This window comes from Salvelinus sp. IW2-2015, linkage group LG14 (assembly GCF_002910315.2).
Source record: "Salvelinus sp. IW2-2015 linkage group LG14, ASM291031v2, whole genome shotgun sequence".
Taxonomy (NCBI): Eukaryota; Metazoa; Chordata; class Actinopteri; order Salmoniformes; family Salmonidae; genus Salvelinus; species Salvelinus sp. IW2-2015.
In genome coordinates this window covers 42,280,509-42,300,483 of record NC_036854.1, presented here as the reverse complement: position 1 = coordinate 42,300,483, position 19,975 = coordinate 42,280,509, and the positions used below count along the sequence as shown (strand labels likewise).

The window sequence follows — 19,975 nt, the reverse complement described above, 5'->3', positions numbered from 1 at the left end:
TCTTTCTCTGGAATTAAAATTTGTATGAATTTCTTACAGTCCATAGATCTGTGTCCGGATAGAGACAATGCAGTTCTCTAATCATGGGCTGAATCCCAACGGTGCCCTATTCCCTGCATAGTGCACTACTTTTGACCAGGACCCATGCAGACTATGCAGGGAACAGTGCACTTTGTAGGGAGTATGGTGACATTTGGGATGCAACCATGTACTTGTCCATGAAGTTATTTTCCTGGGAGTCTGTTTTGGATAAAAAGCAAGGCATACTACAAGAAATCCCTCAGCTGTGTGGGCTGTGACATCATTCACTAAAAATCCATATAGGGATGCTTATATGGCTCTGGAGGGAAAACACTAAACAGGCCGCAACCAAACAAAAGTCAGATACTAAATCATCCATTCTCAGTGAACATGGATGATTAAATAAACCTGAAACATGATATCTTTATATCGTTGCGTAGCAGAGTTATAGGTCTGCAATTCTGCTTTTTTTCCTGATTTACGACTGAGTCCCCATACTCCTATCATTCCTTTCTTCTTCTCCGTCCTGTTTCATCTTCCCCTCCTCTTCCTTCTCCTCCTCCTCTGAAGTGGAGTCCCCTCCTGCGGGGTAGAAGAGTGGCTCGCCTCCCGGTCGTGGTGTGCGTGAGCTGGGCGCGCATGAATCAAAGTAGTGACAGAGCAGCAGGGAGGACGGCAGATGTCACGGCAAGAAAGCTTTTCAATCAGGCTGCCCTTCCAACACTGGCCAAGGTCAACACTTCACTACCGGCAAACCCATCTCCTCTAGTCTAGCCCCAGCCAGGGATAGACACACACATCACACACACACACACACACATCACACACACACACACACACACACGCAACACACATTTAAATCCTGCTCATTAGCCAAAGACTTTTGCCACCATTAACCCTTTTGAGTAACAAGTAGAGAGAGAAGATGACGAGAGAGAGAGAGAGAGACTGAGAGAGAGAGGATTAGAGAGAGAAATGAGAGAGAGACGAGAAAGAGAAGAGAGAGAGAGAGAGAGAGAGAGAGAGAGAAGAGAGAGAGTCGTAGAGAGAGAGAGAGGACGAGAGAAGAGAGAGAGAGAGAGAGAGGGAGAGAGAAAGCGAGGAGGAGATAAGAGAGCAGAGAGAGAGAAGAGTCAAGAGGATTCCTACACCACTCTCTTTTTAAGCCTTTTGTCCTCTATCTTATGACAGAGGTGAACCTCTCTTTTAAACATGACCCCAGAGAGATAGTTTAGACAGGGCTTTCATCTGCTGGGAAATGCTAATTACACTAGTTTTAATGGGTCACCGGACTGGCCAGAAGTCTTTCTGTATGCTGTGAATGTAGCAGAAAAACAGGGCTTTCTGAAAAACCTGTGTCCTCTTTTCTGTTATGGCRAGTTACGATTTGTGATAATTCACTAACTGCCCACGAACTCACCTTGAAACAAATTGCTATCAGTGTTGCTGCTGTAATGTAATTTGAGATACAATGTAGTTCCTACTGTACAACTCTGCAGGCGGACCAGGTGCATCATTTCAGCCGATATTGTCCTCGTCTGTAGTTAAAATACACAGTGCTGCTGCTCTCTGCATGTTGTCTCGTTGAGCAGACCTGCCTCTGTTACCTCAACTCTGCTTTGATGTTGTACAGCGTAACTGCTTCACTGACACGTACTCACACCAAAGAGACCCATAAACAACTAGAAGTCCTGTCTGTTCGTCAGGCTATAAGTATCTCCAACAATTCATGTCAGCCCAAATCTCTTCCCCTGGCGCTAAGAGGTCACAGACCGCCTGCCTGTTTTAAAAGACCTGAACGTGCCGACAGAGAATAAAAAAAGCCTCGTTACATTCCTGCCTTATTTATTTTCCTCCATGACAACGGGGGCTGATGGACGATCACGCAGCCCACTCACCAACTCCATATTTGCTTGTGCAGCGGACGAGCGTGAGAGAGGGTCTGCGTCCCAAATGGCACCCTATTCCTTCTATATTGCCCTATTGTGCTTATAGGGCTCTGGTCAAACTAAGTGCACTATATAGGGAATAGGGTGGCATATGGGATGCATCCAGGGAGTGAGAGGGGAAGTGAGTGGGAGAGTCAGTGCACTTTATTCAGGGGATTTCTGGGGAGAGTTATGGGGCACTTCCACACAGAGATGGAGCCTCTCCACAGAGGAGAGAGGGCCCACTGATATCCCAACCCAGGCAGGCTTGTGTGGCAGTACCGGGGAAGCAGTCACAGCAGTGAGTCCCATGCACAAACCCCCTCCTTCTTCACAGTACCCCTCGTCTACTCTGAGAGGAACAGGTGGTCTTCATTGTTAAACATGAAGTGTTGTGTTACGAACCTATGAGTCAGTCAGGGTCTTAGGATTCGTGATGAACAAAAAGACCTGCATGAAACAGAACTCTCCAGAACCAGTAGGGGGCTGAGTACACTTTCCCCTGCTTTTCCCTGCTGTAACTCATGTCTCTAGTCTTGGCCTGTGTCCCAAATGGCACCCTTTTCCCTACATAGTGCACTACGTTTGACCAGAGGCCTATGGGGCACTCTACAGGGAATAGGGTGCCATTTGGGTTGCAAGCCTTTAGTCCAGCAGGGCTAGCCAGGAGGAATGCCCGGCAGGGCAGGCGGAGAGTGGAGGGCAGAGGGCAGGCAGGCAGGATGTGTATTGTCTCAGACCACAGCGAAGAGTGTTTGTCTTCCCAGCAGGGTATGTGGCTCTCTGAGGGGGCTACTCGACAGGAGAGGGGAGGGGGTCATAATTAGAGAGAAGAAAAGGCTGCTTTTTCAAGCCTTGAGTTACGGGCAGTCACAGTCAGTAGCAGGGGAGGATGGGGGGGGGGGGGGGGATCAGGGGATGAGAGTGGGGAGCTCAGTTAGTGGGGACTCAGTTAGTGGAGAGAGTAGTTAGTGGGAGCTGTCAGTTATGTGGAGAGGCTCGTTTAGTGTGGGGAGCTCAGCTAGTGGGGAGGACTCAGTTTGTGTGGGGAGCTACAGTTAGTGGGGAGCTTAGTTAGTGGGGGGGGTCTCATTAGTGGGTGTAGTAGCTTAGTTTGGGAGAGCTTGCAGTTTAGTGGAGAGCTCAGTTAGTGGGGAGCTCGAGTAGTGGGTGAGTCAGTTAGTGGAGGAGCTCAGTTTAAGTGGGGAGTAGTAGGGGGCTCAGTTTAGTGGCGGAGTCTCAGTTTTGTGGGAGCTCAGTTGTGGGGGCTCGTTAGATAGTGGGTGGAGCTCAGTGTAGTGGGAGCTCAGTTAGTGGGGAGCTCTAGCTATGTGATGCTCATTTGTGGGGGCTCAGTTAGTGGGAGCTTGGCAGTTAGTGGGGAGTCTCAGTTGTGGGGGCTCAGTTGTGGAGAGCGTCAGTGTAGTGAGAGCTCAGTTAGTGGAGAGCTCAGTAGTGAGAGCCAGCTTAATGGGGAGGTCTAGTTGGGTGGGGAGCTAAGTTAGTGGGGAGCTCAGTTAGTGGGGGAGCAGTCAGTTAGTGGGGCTCAGCTAGTTGGGCGGCTCAGTTAGTGGGGAGCTCAGTTAGTGGGGAGCTCAGTTATTGGGGAGCTCAGTTAGTCGGGAGCTCAGTAGTGGGAGCTCAGTTAGTGGGGAGTAGTAGTGGGGAGCTCAGTTAGTGGAGGAGCTCAGTTAGTGTTGAGAGCTCAGTTAGTTCGGAGAGCTCAGTTATAGTCAGGAGGAGCTCAGTTAGTGGGAGTGCTCAGCTAATGTGGGAGCTCAGTTAGTGGGGGGGATGCTCAGTTAGTGGGGAGTCTCGAGTTTAGTGGGGATGAGGCTCAGTTAGTGGGGAGCTCAGTGGCAGCTAGTGGGGGAGCTCAGTCGTAGTGGGGAGCTCAGTTAGTGGAGAGTCAGTTGAGTGGGACATCAGTAGTGGGAGGCTCAGTTAGTGGAGTCAGTTGTTCGCTCAGTTTAGTGGGAGCTCAGTTGTGGGGAGCTCAAGTGAGTGGGAGGCTCAGTTAGTGGAGAGCTCAGTTAGTGGAGAGCTCAGTTAGTGGAGAGCTCAGCTATGGGAGCTCAGTTAGTGGGGAGCTCAGTTAGTGGGGAGCTCAGTTTAGTGGGGAGCTCAGTTGTGGGGAGCTCAGTTAGTGGGGAGCTCAGCTAGTGGGGAGCTCGTTTAGTGGGAGAGCTCAGTTAGTGGGGGAGCTCAGTTATTGGGGAGCTCAGTTAGTGGGGAGCTCGACTAGTGTGGGAGCTCTAGTTAGTGGGGAGCTCAGTTAGTGGGAGCTCAGCTAGTGGGGAGCTCAGTGTTAGTGGGGGAGCTCCAGTTGTGGCTGAGCTCAGTTAGTGGGGAGCTCTAGTGGGTTTAGTGGGGAGTCAGTTAGTGGGGAGCTCAGTTAGTGGGAGCTCAGTTTAGTGGGAGCTCAGTTAGTGGGGCAGTTCAGTTAGTGGAGAGCTCAGTTAGTGGAGAGCTCAGCTGTGGAGAGCTAGTTAGTGGAGAGCTCAGTTAGTGGGAGCTCAGTTAGTGGGGAGTCTCAGTTACTGGGGAGCTCAGTTAGTGGGAGCTTCAGTTGGGAGAGCTCAGTTAGTGGGAGTTCAGTTAGTGGGGAGCTCAGTTAGTGGGGGAGCTCATAGTACAGTGAGGGTGAGGGAGCTCAGTAGTGGGGAGCTCAGTTGGGAGGTGCAGTCTTAGTGGGGAGCTCAGTCGTGGGGTGAGCTCAGTTAGTGGGAGCTCAGTGGCTAGTGGGGAGCTCAGTTAGTGGGAGCTGTCTAGTTAGTGGGGGATTCAGTTAGTGGGGAGACTAGTTTAGTGTGGAGCTCAGTTAGTGGTAGAAGCTCAGTTAGTGGGGGTTCAGTTAGTGGGGAGCTCAGTTGTAGTGAGAGCTCAGTTAGTGGAGAGCTCAGTTGTGGGGAGTTCAGTTAGTGGGAGCTCAAGCTAGTGGGGAGCTCAGTTAGTGGGGAGCTCAGTATAGTGGGGAGCTCATGTTAGTGGGGTTCAGTTAGTGGGGAGCTCAGCTGGTGGGGTGCTCAGTTAGTGGGGAGCTCAGTGTTAGTGGGGAGAGGCTCAGTTTAGTGGGAGTTCATTAGGTGGAGGCTCAGCTAATGGGACGTCAGTTAGTGGAGAGCTTCAGGCTAATTGGGGAGCTCAGTTAGTGGAGAGCTCAGCTAGTGGGGAGCTCAGTTAGTGGAGAKTTCAGTTAGTGGGGATTTAACTTCTGAGGAATTGTGTGTTAGACGAGCTGAAGCTTTCACTCACTGACTGACTGACTTTCTCCCTCTCTCCTCCTCTCTCCTCCTCTCTCCCCCTCTCTCCTCCTCTCTCCTCTCCCACCACAAAGGGCCTTCTTCAGAAGGCATTCCCCGAATATTTCCCCCACCCTCCATGTCTCCTCGCCATCTCAGGACTGCATGGGCTGTCACACAGGAATTCACTGTTCTCTGAGGTCCAGCAAACACAGGACAGGCGGAAAGAAGAGGGAGGAAGGAGTAAGGAGACTCACTCGCATATAGAAGGAATCATCTTCTCTCTTTTCATCTCGACATATGAACCTATCTTTACTCAAAAACATAGAAAAGAGGATTTTCATATAGAAAGCAACCTCTCCTCTTCTCACCCCATCGCTCAATTTTAACCCCGCTTTMCGCCAAAAGGCAACTCTACTCTTCAGCAGTCTTCACCAAAGCTATGAGGGGATTTCACATTATGTAGGCATAGAAAAAATTGGTCCGATTTTTTGTTTGGTCAGAGGATCCAAGCACATCAATGATTCATTGTGCTGTCAAAAGCATATCTTATTGGTGGAATGTTGATTCCAACCAAAGCAGCTTTCATAGAAAGCAACAGCATCACCCTCTGCAAGGTTTTTTATAGCCAAGGTTATCTAAGTCTGAAGTTAACTTCAGAGCAAATTGAGTCCAAATATTTGTCTTGGCGGACCAGGCTTTTACCTCAAACGTCATTTGGTTTGTGAGAGCTACAACGGTGGCGTAACCCAAAAACACAGCACGAGAGTCTATACAACATGACAAGAAAGGTAAACATTTCCCACATTCACAGTTCAATGGCCACTTAGTCCTTATCTACTGGCGAACGGTCTTCCTCCAACTCTCCACTCTCTCAGGATACGAGTTGTAGACTGAGTCTGAGTCCCAAATGGAACCCTGTTCCCTATATAGTGGAGAACACAGGGCCCATAGGGCTCTGGTCAAAAGTAGTGCACTATAAAAGGAATAGGGCGCCATTTGGAATGCAGCCCTAACCTTTCAAACAAACCCGTCAGCCAGTCACACGTGTAACAACAGAGGTAGACTCAGCCTTTTGTTTGGTTTTTGTTTGGTTGGCTGATAACGGCAATGTAGGAGCACATGTGGAGCATGTGTGTTCCATTTGAACCAATAATTAAATTGCAGGGGAGCGCACTGAGGCTTGCATTGTAGCTGCCTGCTTACCCCCTACGCACTGGTCCATCAGATAAGCAAGGCAAGGCTTCCATTCTGGGACTTGCCTTCATCAGTTTCCATTATGCAAGGGGTGTTTGTCTGAGTTGAGCTGCGACTGGATGGCCCATGGAAGTCTGATTACTGCTGCTGTACAAATCGCACCAACCCAACCGCTATCTAGCAACACAAAGACACCATGGCATGAAGCACATACAGTATCTCCCCCTCCCATGCCCTAATTGACTTATCTACATTATGACATGTCCCTCTAGTTATTAACACAATGAGTGGCCTTCACTTTACTAAGCACCATTAGGCTACTTGAGTTGAGACCTAGGGCCAAGACAAATAAGAGAGCCTAATTTAATGACAGCATCTTAAACTCCAGCCTATTCCCTATATAGTGCAGTACTTCTGACCAGGGCCCTAATGGGCTCTGGTCAAAAGTAGTGCACTATGTAGGGGATAGGGTGCTATTTGGGACTCAGCCAGTGTCACTGGCCATCTTCCCGATCCAGTCTAAAGTGAACACGTAAGGGCAAACTAGTGGAACTAAAGTCCCGTGAAAAGTGCTGGATTAAAACGTGGACTATGAAACGCTACCAGACCAAACAGTGTAGAGGAGAAGTGGTTCAAGTAGAAGAGCCTTGAGGTCAAGCCGACCCTGTTTCTCCACTGTATATTACTGCTTCCCAAATGGCACCCTATTCCCTAGAGTGCACCACTTTTGGCCAGAGCCTTATGGGAAACCCTATGGGCTCTGGCCAAAAGTACTGCACTAAATAGGGAATAAGGTGCCATTTGGGACACATGAACTGCATGAACCACATGAATCACTAGTGACTTGATTAAGTTTCAAAGATGTCTCTGCAGGTTAGTTGTTGTTAGTGTGCTTCCCTCTAGCACTGTGGTTTGTAACCCGTGACCACTCCACGGGCAGCATTACACAGTAAAAACACTGTAAACCCTGGCTCTGCTCCAAACATAATAAGGACGTTTGGCAAAGGTTGTAACAAGGAAAATAACATGCTCTTTATACGCAACTAACAAATGTACGGAGGGACAAGCAATTAGCTGCATGGCAGGTCAGCCCCGACGTGGAAAACAGAACCCTTCAATGGATGTGGACTGAAACGTTAGAAATCATTTGTAAACAACACGGAAATGATCAAACTTGAAGTTCACCGAGGACATTTAATTTCAACTGAAAAAAGGGAAGCCATATTGCATTTTGTGCCTTGAGGCTGAATTTCTTGCTTTTTGTGTGTGTGTTTAAACACAGGAAACTCATTCCTGGTTAATTCCATTAACAAAAGTATTGTTTCCTCTTTCTATATGTCCACACACACACACACACACACACACACACACACACACACACACACACACACACACACACACACACACACACACACACACACACACACACACACACACACACACACACACACACACACACACACACACACACACACACACACACACACGCAGTAGCCTTGTGCCTGGAGACATTTTAACAGTCCCTGGGTGATTAAATCTGAGCTGGGAAAAGTCAGGACCACCAGGACCCTCCTCTGGAAGACGGCAGTGGGCAACCAGGCAGTAAATCACAGAATGGCCCTTTATAGAAGCAGTAAATCACAGAATGGCCCTTTATAGAAGCAGTAAATCACAGAATGGCCCTTTATAGAAGCAGTAAAGCGGTATAACCCACAGCCTCTTTTTTCCCACCAAACTTTTCACCTAAATCCAACGACATGGTTCATATTATTGTTGAGTTCACTTTGAATCCACATTAGTTGACAACTCAATCAAGTGTAGACCAAAACTAGTTGTTAAACGGACATCTGTGCCCAGTGGGAAGAGATCCTATTAAAACGGTACAATCTACAGGCCTATATGGTATTCCGCGGAAACACAAATGGAATAGCAGTGAGAGAGAAAGACAGAGAGAGTGCTTGGACGTAGTGCGTAGTGGGGATACAGTAACAGTATCCATCCCTGTTCACTCTGTGTTCTCAAGCTGCCCCTCCAGCGTAAACAAAGGCACAGAGGGAACACACACAGGGAGCCGGGAACAGGGCAGGGTTTGGGGCGCAGGCAGAGACAGAGGGATAGGCAGCCAGCCAGCCCAGGCTGAGACATTGCTTCACCTCAGGGCACCACTGACACAGGGAGGCAGCAAGCTCATCACATAACAGTGGAGCTATACGGTTTCATAGCCTGGCTGCCTGGCTTAGACCTCTCCGACAACAGGTTAACCGTTTGACCTAGAGTGGCATAACACCTTAAAGATTAAAAGTCAAACAGGGAATTGTAACTGACCCAGCAAGACGGGTCAGTTCCCCTTCTAATGGACTATGTTCGATGAGAAGAGGAAGAGAAATGTATAATGAATGTATAGAAGTTTAGACTAAATGGGCTTACTTCCTCAATGGAAAGACCCATGAGAATCTGAAAAATATTAAGTCCTATGAGTAAAATCTTTCTCAGACAATGACAAGAAAATAAACTCTGAAGCAAGTATTTTTTTTGAAACACTCCTGCCTCACACATGCAGGCAGCGCTGCGCTCGCAATAATTCCATAGCCACTAGATGGCGGGCTTTCATGTACAATATGCATGAACGACGTAGAGGGCAGCCAAGTCAACTTACTTGCACTCTCTGTCCTCGAGATCGAAATGCGGGTTAAAGTTGATTAGAATTCTTTGGTGAGGTCCAGGCGCTGTTATCACCCAAACGCATTTCTGAGATGGCAAATATGATGTCGGATACCCAGGCGATGTGAGGTAATTCGCATTGGTTATTCTGATGTTGTCCCCACACTTGTCTGCAAGAAAGAAAGGGGAGAAAAGACAGTCAGCACGACAGCCCAATGTGACACAGATACAGGGATTCAAATGAATCAATAATGTTGGCTAGAATTCAATGCAGAAAATGTGTGTTTTTAATCTAAATATTGTCCCGATGAAGATAGAGAGTAAATAGGCGTGTTTTCAAAATCAAACTGGAGTCGAACATGATTGTTTGAATAATTAAAAAATATATATATTTAGGCTGATAAATGATAAGCTAACTCCATATAAACATATACCCACAGTGTCTAAATATGTCTAAACTAGATACCAAACAAATGGAATATGCGTTTTGGCTACATTGGATAGGTCTACATGCAAAGACACACGGTAAAGTCAATCATTTCTGACAGTGAATGCGCTAAAGATTATGAATTTCTCCCACATTTTAATAAATGTGTTATATTTACTTTTCATTGTATTAATTTGCTCAGATAACACAGTATGGTACACATTTTATTTGACAAGCATATATAAGGATGGTATACAAAACAATTGTTCACAAACATTAGGAAAAGTTTCGCCTATAGCCTACTGTTAATTGTGGCAGTTTATGTTGGGCCAAAACGGTTGACGTTAATCGCTTGTCAATTAAAGTAAAAAAAATAATGTTTTTTTAAATAGGCTAGTAAAAAATGATGTGAAATGTCACAAACAGCTAATATCTAGAACAACTCCTAATGACCAAGGACCATTAGCCCCGGCAGGGAGTCATGGATTCATGTAGTAGACCGAGAGTGGACGGGGAGCTGCTACTACACTGTGGCTGTGGCGGGGTATGGCGGAGTCTCCATGGGAATGGCACATATGGTGCCATGCGACTTGTAGACAATGTGTCATATGGCAATAATGCCAAACAATAAAAAATGATAGACTCTATTTTTTTCACAGATTATCTGTGAGGAGCATAATTTATTTGTTTTTGGGGTAGTCTATGTATTCATGATAACATAAAACCAAATATCTATGCCATCTATTATTCGTTTGCTGAGTAATCTATATTAACGAATGATGCTCGTAATGTTTGTTAGATTCACGCAGATCCGTATAAAACTTGTTTCCCTTTTCATACAGACCATTTTTACAAGCCCCGGAGAATAACGAGCCCTTTCTCGTGTCTAGAGACAAGCCACTTCAAGTAGTCCAAATTAGCCTCTCACTTTATCTTCATTTATGTGTGCGCAGTCATGCTTTTGTATTATAGCTACCATCTGCCATGTAAAGTACTTGAAAATGTGTTTTGAATAGGATACAATGCAATATTCAAGAGAATTTGAAATATGGCGGTTCATTCTTTCTTATGTCTCTCTATTCATTCTATCGTAAATAAGTTTGCTCATAGTGGAAACGAACAATAAAGTGCCGCCTACATGTATTTGCTACAGCAAAGAAAGAGGGAAGTACCCTAGCACTAGGCTACTGTGCCCAAACGTTTCATAACATCTGAAAAATAGAAGGACCCACACTACAGTAATTTATCTGTAACAATGGCAGCACTAACCCGCAGGGAAGACAGGCAGGTGAACGCGTAACGAGTCAGAAAAACATCAGCGAAGGTTTAGAGACGGTTAATCCTTAAAAACATCAGGATAAATAGGCTAGCCCAGCACAGCCGGGGGAATATCAGTTGTCACTTACCATTTTTGAAAGCCTTAGCGACGAAGAAGATTCCCATTAAGAGGAACAGCACTAATCCACAATGCATCCTTGTTTTGTTAGAAACAAAATAAAATGAGGAAAAACGAAAAACGAAATAAAACTCCTCCCAAGGTTTTTCAGGGCCTGTTATTCTTCCTTATGTTCAGGCTTGGGCCGAAAGAAAACAAATAAAGCAGAAGTGTCTTGACTAAAGCAGTTGAAATGTGTCTGGATATGTCTCAGGTCGGCTGCTGTATCCTGTCATTCAGGTCCGGTTTCCTCTCTCTTCCAGTTGGGGTCCTCTCTCAAACACTGGCGTTGCCATTTCCTCCACACAAGTAGTCGGAGCGCGTCAAAGAATAAGTAAAAATCCCCGGCACCAGCACCACTCCCGTTTCAACTCCTTGGAAACGATGACCAGGCAAGAGGTAATCCGTCGGCGCTAAATGGAAAGAAATATTGAGAGTAAGCAGCAGTGGTGGTGATATTCGTTTCAAAAGTGGGCACATTAGCAAATCAAGCTCGCGTTGTTCCCCTTCGCGCTCTGCTGATTCTCAAATCTGACAAGACACGAACTAGTAATACTAACATCTGGCGAAAGCCATTAATAGAGRCTTAAAACGATGGATACAATCCCTAAATTGCGACCGCTTTTCTTCTTTTGAGCGGGTGTGCTGCCTGGTTGCTCGAGCCTAAATATCAGAGGTCTCTGATTGGTTTGATTACAAATATGCATAGCCCAACCTATGGACGCCCCTCTCTTTAAAAGCTGAGGTCTGGGTTCTTTTTCCGAGACTCACTCCGTCTCACTTGCAGACTTCCAGTCAGACCTGAAAGTGACAGCGCACACGGGCGCTAGCTCTCTTTCACTATCCCTCCTCTGTTGGAGATGGACTGTCACCCTGTCACTGGCTACTGGATGTCACTAAACTACGCTAACAAACAGCTCAAATGGAGGACAATAACATAGACCACTACTGCCTCCAAAACTTCTATTTGTGTGTGCCAAACGACCTCTCTCAAAGACGCTCCGCTAATTCTGAATTCAAGGGAGCTCCCTAGGAGAGAAAAGCCTCCTTCAAATGCTATTTGGCGTTCAATATCGAATTATCATTCTAAAGAAGAGATATCGATTTGCAATATGAATAGATTTTTTACCATGTATCTATTTTTACGCATCAATGGGCTATGTAGATGCCCTAATTGTAAAAGCAGTTAAAGCTCGAATCACGATAAAGCATTCATTAAAACGTCACATTGAGATTTAGGGGAAATCAATGGCAGTGCAAAGCATCAAGCAATTTGGCTTTTTAGGCTATCTGTCCTTACGGCACTGCACAAAAAGAGGAATTGCATTCAATATGAAATGCTTTCGACCAGCTGCTATGCTCACAAAGTCACAGGGTAAAATACTCTGTGCAACTACTCTGACATGAATCCAAGGGCGCCTAACATTCCTTACATGAACTACAGAGTAATTCAACATTTCAAGCAGTACAAAACGTGCCCGTTCCCTGCGTTCTATGCTGTTCAGCGGGATAGTAACCCACTTCAATGCACTGTGTTTTTTAACACCATGTGAATGCAAGCTAAGAACACGTTTCGCTCAGTGTTCCTCATATAGCAAAAATGTTCTGTCTCTTCTGAATTCAAGCCACTTAAAGAAAACAAACTGCAATCACCTGCGTCTTGTAGACTCACTCACAACCCCATATGTATCAAATATCGAAGCGAAGCAGTTTTCGGCAGGCTGACAGTATACCCTCTCTGTTTCTCTGTCAAAATCTCCGCACCTCCTTCCAAATGCGTTAACCTCAAAAACAACCACAGGAAAGGACAGGTCTCCACCGCTGACGAGAGAGGAAGTCAATTCCCAATTATTTCCCCAGTCAATCAGTAGCCTGTAGTACGCCGGGGCCGGTCCGGGCAACCCTGAAGCTCAGCACCTCTCTGCTCCGCGCAAAGGCACGCACCCGCTGCCAATTCCTTCCCGGAGACTCAACTCAGCGTACACACAGCCAGCTATCCGCTGCTCTCACTAGTATCAAGTGAGGGATACGGGATTTACGCTTAGAATGAGCAGCACGGCACCGGTAAAAGTCAGTCCAAAATATCACCCGAGGTTAGAAAATGTCAATATCCTATAGATCATTGATTGATTGAAGGCATTGACTGCGTGAGTCGAATTTAGCATTTCTTATTCCTCCCTCTGTACTGCGCGTCACGCACCTCTCCTGACTGTGTGCTCAGCAACTGTAGCGCTGTTGAGAACACAGGCTTCGTTTGGAGTCTCCGGTGTCTCGAGACCCAGCCAGCCAGTCACACGCCCATTTACCAGGGGGTTGCCTCGACAATCGAGATGTAGATTCAACCGCCTGGCTGTCTTATCGCAGTCTACAGAATAGACTGAGTCACATGAGATATTAGGACACACTCGAACACACCCACAAAATTAGCACTGATAATGCTACTGCCATTCATCTTATTCATACGTTCAAGGCTATTATTGATACTTTTTCTGTAATGATCTAGTAATAAATAGTCATTGCCCCAAATTGCATTCTTACAGGCTATATGGACCTCGTATGAACAGTCTTCTTGAATTTTCACATTGAATGTGTTGAAATTTACAGTTATTATTGACCAGCATGTACCAATGGGGCAGATCAATGGTGCAGTCTGGTCTGGACATATTTGGTAGCAGGTACACTCTTAGAAAAAAGAGTGGTGGTTTGGTTCCAGGTAGAAACCTTTTTGGTTTCAAGTASCATTTTGGGTTCCATGTAGAACCCTCAGTGGAAAGGGTTCTATATGGAACCTAAATTGGTTTTACCCGCAACCAAAAGGGTTCTGAAATGGGGACTGCCGAATGACCCTTTAAGGTTTGATATAGCACCTTTTTTCTTAGTGTATAGAGAGACCTTTGAGAGACCTTTGTGAGACCTGGGCTCCCGCGCGTACAGGGCGCASGCAATCCCGTGAGTCTGGAACTTGCTATTGGCCAGAAATGACCCTGTGTCATGATTTGAATAATATGGATATTGTGAACATAAAACAAATGTGAGTTATTGATTGACATGATCATTTAAACAAGCTGAACTCCTATATGTCAACGTTACAAATACCTTAGGAGGTTGTTAGGCTATTCATTAAAATAGATTTAACTCCCATTGCCTTTATATTGAAATTAATCACATCAAACGTACGAAAACGACATCCCGCCCTGATATTTAGGGGKTGGAATACATTGACTCAGACTGCATTCTAAACACACCAGGGTGGCACCGAGGTTGGAGGGTCTGGAAGCAGGAGAGGGTGTCTTGGAGACGGACTCCTACAGAGAGCTCGCACGATAAAWTTTAAACCCATAGGTTGAACCAAGCAGACACATTAGAGTGAAGCCAAGAGTAAGTAGTGCATTATCCGGTGTGCAATAGTGTGACCGCAGTAACCACAGTAACGGTAGCTCTCTCCGGCCTGTAGGTGGTGTCAAGAGAGACGACCTGCTGGGGAATTCCCATATGTCTAATAAGACTTCTATATTTACAAACAAGTGTAGACTTATGATTAGACTCTTGGGTCTTCATTTAATTAAAATCGCAATGCAGAAATAATTATTAATATTTTTCAGGGAAGGTTATCAAAATCAAAAAGGGTTTTTAATTTTTATACTTTTATACTGTCAATTAATTACATGATCAAAAGCATTACACTATTCCTTGGATCTTTACATSAGCTTTTTTATTACAAGACTGCAGAAGAATGTAAGCATGTATAAAGGCCTAACAATGCTAAATACTAATAAAAGTCACAATACTGAATATATATACAGTGGTGTAAAGTACTTAAGTAAAACTACTTTAAAATAATACTTAAGTAGTTTTGTTTTTTGGAATCTGTATTTTTCTATTTATGTTTTTGACAATTTTTACTTTTACTTCACTACATTCCTAAAGACAATGATGTACTTTTTACTCTAAACCTTTACCCTGACACCAAAAATTACCTTTTTAATGTTGAATGCTTAGCAGGACAGGAMATGGTCCAATTCACGCACCAATCAAGAGAACAATCTGGTCATCCCTACTGCCTCTGATCTGGCGGACTCACTAAACACAAATGCTTCATTTGTAAATGATGTCTGAGTGTTGGAATGTGCCCCTGGCCATCCATAAATAAATAAAAAACAAGAAAATTGTGCTGTCTGGTTTTCTTAATATAAAAATGTTGAAATTATTTATACTTTTGCTTTTACTTTTAATACTTAAGTATATTTTAGCAATTACATTTACTTTTGATACTTAAGTATATTTAAAACCAAGTACTTTTAGACTTTTACTCAAGTAGTATTTTACTGAGTTGCTTTTACTTTAGTCATTTTCTGTTAAGGTATCTTTACTTTTACTCAAGTATGACAATTGGGTACTTTTTTCCACCACTGAATATATAGCCTACYACTCCTCTTCAATTGTAAATATCAACTTGAGATGTTTTTTTACTGCGTTGTTTTGATATGCCATAGCCATATAAAGGAAGTGGAGCAACATAAGACAATCATGACCCCAACTACTGGAGCACAGTCTTCTTAGTCTTCTTAGAGAGAGAGGAATGAGCTGCTTTATTCCATCCACCACTGGTAATTCCCCCTCTTGCAGATAACACTATGTTAGAGAGGTACTGGGCCCCTCTATCAAAGCGCCACTAACTAGACTTGTGTGTCTTGTGGATAACAAGGCTTTGGAACAATGGGACAGGGTAATTTCACAATGGTGGCTGAGGCAGCTGCCATATCTGAAATGAAGGGGATTGTGAGGGAACAATGAGAGAGCCATTTAAAAGATTTGCCCCTTCATATCCCACAGTAATCTTTAATACATTCCTGTGGTATAATTAGCCAAAGCACAAAGGCAGACATTTTCTTTTTTCTCTCCTTGTGAGCTGCGCTGTCGGTCTAATTTCATTAGGTGAGCCTTGACTTCTGCTTGCTTCTTCTTCTTTCCCCGAAGAGAAGAGAACTGCCCAATAGACCAAAACATATGTTAATTTATTAAAAACAAACTCAGGGTAAGGTATTTATTTTCTAATCAACATAAAAGAGACTATAGTCAGTCATTGAAGGCTAATCTGCTTGGAAAATTAAGTGACTAAGGAGCAGGGTTAATGTAGGCCGCATCCCAAATGGCACCCTATTCCTTATTTAGTGCCCCACTTTTGATCAGGGTCATGGTGTACTTTATAAGGAATGAGGTGCCATTTGGGACGCAAACAGAATATGGCCACCCATTAGAGGGCCCTCCATGTCAGTTTTCCGATTACAGCTGCTCAATAAAGGCGATATTTTCAGCTCTGCCCCCAAATGACTGGGTGTGTGGTGCCAGTCCTGATGTCATATCAAGCCTATGGTATGGCACACTGAGCCCAGGAATGAAACTGTAACTGTAACTTTTTATGATAATATAGTCAATGCCATAGAAAACCTTGATGAATATGTACAGTAATATTCATATTGGCTGTAGGTTTTTGTAAAAAATGGTGGTATGTTGGACAGTCACCTCTGTGTTGTAGCTTTACCTCTTCTCTCTTTTATCAGTATGAACCCTTATTGAAAAAATATATAGATTTCACATGTGATCTTATGTGAAGTTCTATGACAATTTGTAAGTCGCTCTGGATAAGAGCGTCTGCTAAATGACTTAAATGTAATGTAAATGTAAGTTAATGTGATAACGTGACAACATGTAAAGCAACATGCGATAACATGTAAAAGCAACATCTACAAACATGAAACTTCACATGTAAAAACATTAGAGCACATGTGAAAACATTAGACCACATGTGAAAACATTACAGCACATGTGAAAACATTACAGCACATGTGAAAACATTACAGCACATGTGAAAACATTACAGCACATGTGAAAACATTACAGCACATGTGAAAACATGATCTGATGGGAAATAAATGTGACAACATTGGGATGCAAAATTTCAACACGGGATACGATGAAACTGCACGTGAAAACATTTGAACATTTTTCACACGTGAAAGGGCAAATTCGATTTTCACATGTGTAACTTCAAATTCCACATGTGAATCTGCAAATTACATGTGAGRTGAAAACATGTTATTCTCCACATGTGAAAAGGTGGTGTTAACATGTGWACTATATATTGAAAACATGTGTGCATGGTTTCACATGTAAACAACTAACCTCACATGTGTCTCTTGTTTTCAGCTCAAATTGTGAAAACAATTATTTCACATGTGAAACAGCAACTTTTAAATGTGTTTTTTTCTAAGAGAAGTAATAAAATGGTATAGGGGTTTTAAGGTAAGTGGTACACTGTTAAGCTAAAATAGTGTACAAATATTTAATCATTGTGGGGTGGCAGGTAGCCTAGTGGTTAGAGCGTAGGACCAATAACCGAAAGGTTGCTAGATCAAATCCCTGAGTTGTTGAGGTAAAAATGTGTCGTTCTACCCCTGAACAAGGCACTGTTCTTAGTTCGTCATGGTAAATAAGAATTTGTTCTTAAAACTGTCTTGCCTAGTTAAATAATTGTGATAKTTATTTWTTTWTTATTWTTTTWTTTTTTCACATGTGAGTGGTAGGCTGTTCAGCTAAAATAATGTATTTTTTTCAATCATTGACAGTATGATTTCATTTGACATGATCACTTARTACTGACTTTCCAACATGACCCCACCTGGGATTTGAACTCACAACCTCAGGATTTATTAGCATATTAGCATATTTATTAGCATATTATTCTGGCATATTATTCTGTTTTAACGTTACTCCTGAATCACTCTGATAAATATTACAGATTCTGTTAGTGTATTAAACAAAGCTGACATTTAYTTTGAAGTCCAAAGTGTAGGAATACAGGTGAAATCAGTCATTGACACAGACACAGAGAGTTAGCAGGAATATCGTATTATTGTAAACCAAGAGGTTGTGAGTTTAAATCCCAGGTGAGACGACGTGTTGAATTTGAATTACTGAGTCAACTATGTACTGTTGAAAACACTGCAGCTATTTTGTGATGTTCCGGGGTGATCCTAATGACTCATATTTGTTGGCAGGGCATCATGTGGAAATGTGAATACACGTGAAAGGTTGTGTGAAATATCATCACGTGAAGTGTTCCAAAACCACATGGTTCCACATGATTTCACATGTGAAAGGTTATGTAATCATGGTGTTCTCAGTCAACAGATCTCAAACCAATTGAACACTTATGGGAGATTCTGGAACGGCACCTTTTCCATCAAATTATGGAATTTCTTGTGGGAGAATGGTGTCGCATCCCTCTAAAGTTCCAAACACTTGTAGAATCTATGGCCAAGGTGCATTGAGAMACTTTATGTTAGTGTTTCCTTTATTATGGCAGTTACCTGTAGGGGCTACCAAGAAATGGCTTCTTGGTAGCTAGTTATGTGGATGGGAGATTGGGAACCTATCTGGGCTAGCTAAAGCCAACTTCATAAAAYTGCTAGGTGGCTAGTAGTATTACAGAGAAACATATATTTTTAAAGGACAAATCTGAAGGGGCACGTGTGAAGTGTTCCAAAACGACATGGTTTCACAAACTTCCACATGAAAAAGTTGCTGTGATCACATGTGAAAATCCACATGTGAAACCTCATGTGAAATATCATCACATGCGAAGTGTTCCAAAACCACATGGTTTCACAATATTTCACATGAAATCATTTGATTTTCCACATGTGAAATCATGTTGTATTTCCCGAAAGGTAAACAGCTGTAATGGCTGATGGGATATTTCCTCAACTATCTGCCACTGTTAAATATATGTTCCTATTTCTCCAAATCATGAAGTGGGATTTGGGGTGCAGACCATGAACTTTAAAAAAAACCTAGTAACCTACTAATCAGAGCATGTGTTTTTTCTCCCTCCTCTTCCCATCACACGCCACAGTTAAGGACTGCTATTTTGTTCAGACAAGCTGTATCTGTGTTTTGAACGGGACACAAGCAGATTGTACAGTTTGGATTACACAGTGGTGAAGTGGTTCATGTGGTTGTTAGACTCGTTCACACTTTTGGCAGCTGTTGGTAATTATTTTCCGTAAGAACATTTCACACAGCCCTGCACACAGACTTGGAGGTACATCTAAAACTACGGTTGTGTTCTAGGCTGTGTGTGCACGTGTGTGTGTGTGTATGTGCACGTGTGTGTGCACGTGTGTGTGTGAGGTCGAGAGAGAGCATATACATATTTATGCGCATCACTCAATGCTGAACTTCTAGAACATGTTCAAACTTTAAATGTTCTGTCTGGGTCTGACAAACCTTTCTTAGCCAGAGGAGAGAATTGTGAGTCGGCTCTTTTATAGTCAGTTCCTTTGGCTTTGGTTGCATCATGGGAAAAAGAGCGACTCTGAAAACTACCCCTGTATGCTGAGTCCCACAGGGCCTCCAGAAGATCAACGGTGGGAGTAATTGTAACAAAGACTGCGTTTCTCCTCAGAGGCTCAGCGAGTGAGTTGAAACTAAGTGTGCATGGAATTAGCAGAGGACGAAAACTCGTCTGAAGTTGAGAGACATTATGGTAATGAGAAAGAGAAACAACAGTGTGCAGAGCTGCATGGTCGTTTTCAGGAGGAATGCCTCATTCAAACAAAGACAGAGGCAGGAACTAGGTGGRGTAGGAGGAGRAGGATGAGGAGTAGAAGGAGGAGGAWGAGGAAATAAGAGTAAAATATGAAAATGCCTTCATTAGAAAAATAAACATTTCCAGTGACATTTAGTGAAGCGGAGAGGATGTAAGCATAAATATGCATAACGTTGGCAGAAAAATATTGAAACGTTTCTCAGGGGTAGAAAGAGAGAACGATGGCTCCGGAAATTAATGACGAGTGTGTGTGTGTGTGCGCGCGCATCTGTGTGTATGCATGCATGTGTTTGTGTGTGTGTGTGTGTGTGTGACAGAATCACACTGTAATTGGGTGCATGCTTTAACTTCCTTCACATTCAACTCCCTCTAGCAGCACCCCAAATTCACATCATCACAGACAGGAATTGCCCAATGCTCGACGCCTAATCAAGAAAACCTTTTTTTGGACAC

General features: G+C 43.8%; 1 protein-coding gene across 1 annotated transcript in view; it reads right to left on the bottom strand.

Moving 5' to 3' along the window:
- LOC111973563 (neuropilin-1a-like) overlaps window positions 1-13,204 on the bottom strand; it is an 88,316-nt gene extending 75,112 nt beyond the window's left edge. The window contains 3 exon segments of the mRNA XM_070446814.1: window positions 9,045-9,219; window positions 10,883-11,324; window positions 12,565-13,204. Of these exon segments, the coding sequence (XP_070302915.1) occupies window positions 9,045-9,219; window positions 10,883-10,949 (242 nt within the window). The 5' untranslated portion in view covers window positions 10,950-11,324; window positions 12,565-13,204.
- Between the last annotated feature and the right edge of the window lie 6,771 nt (window positions 13,205-19,975).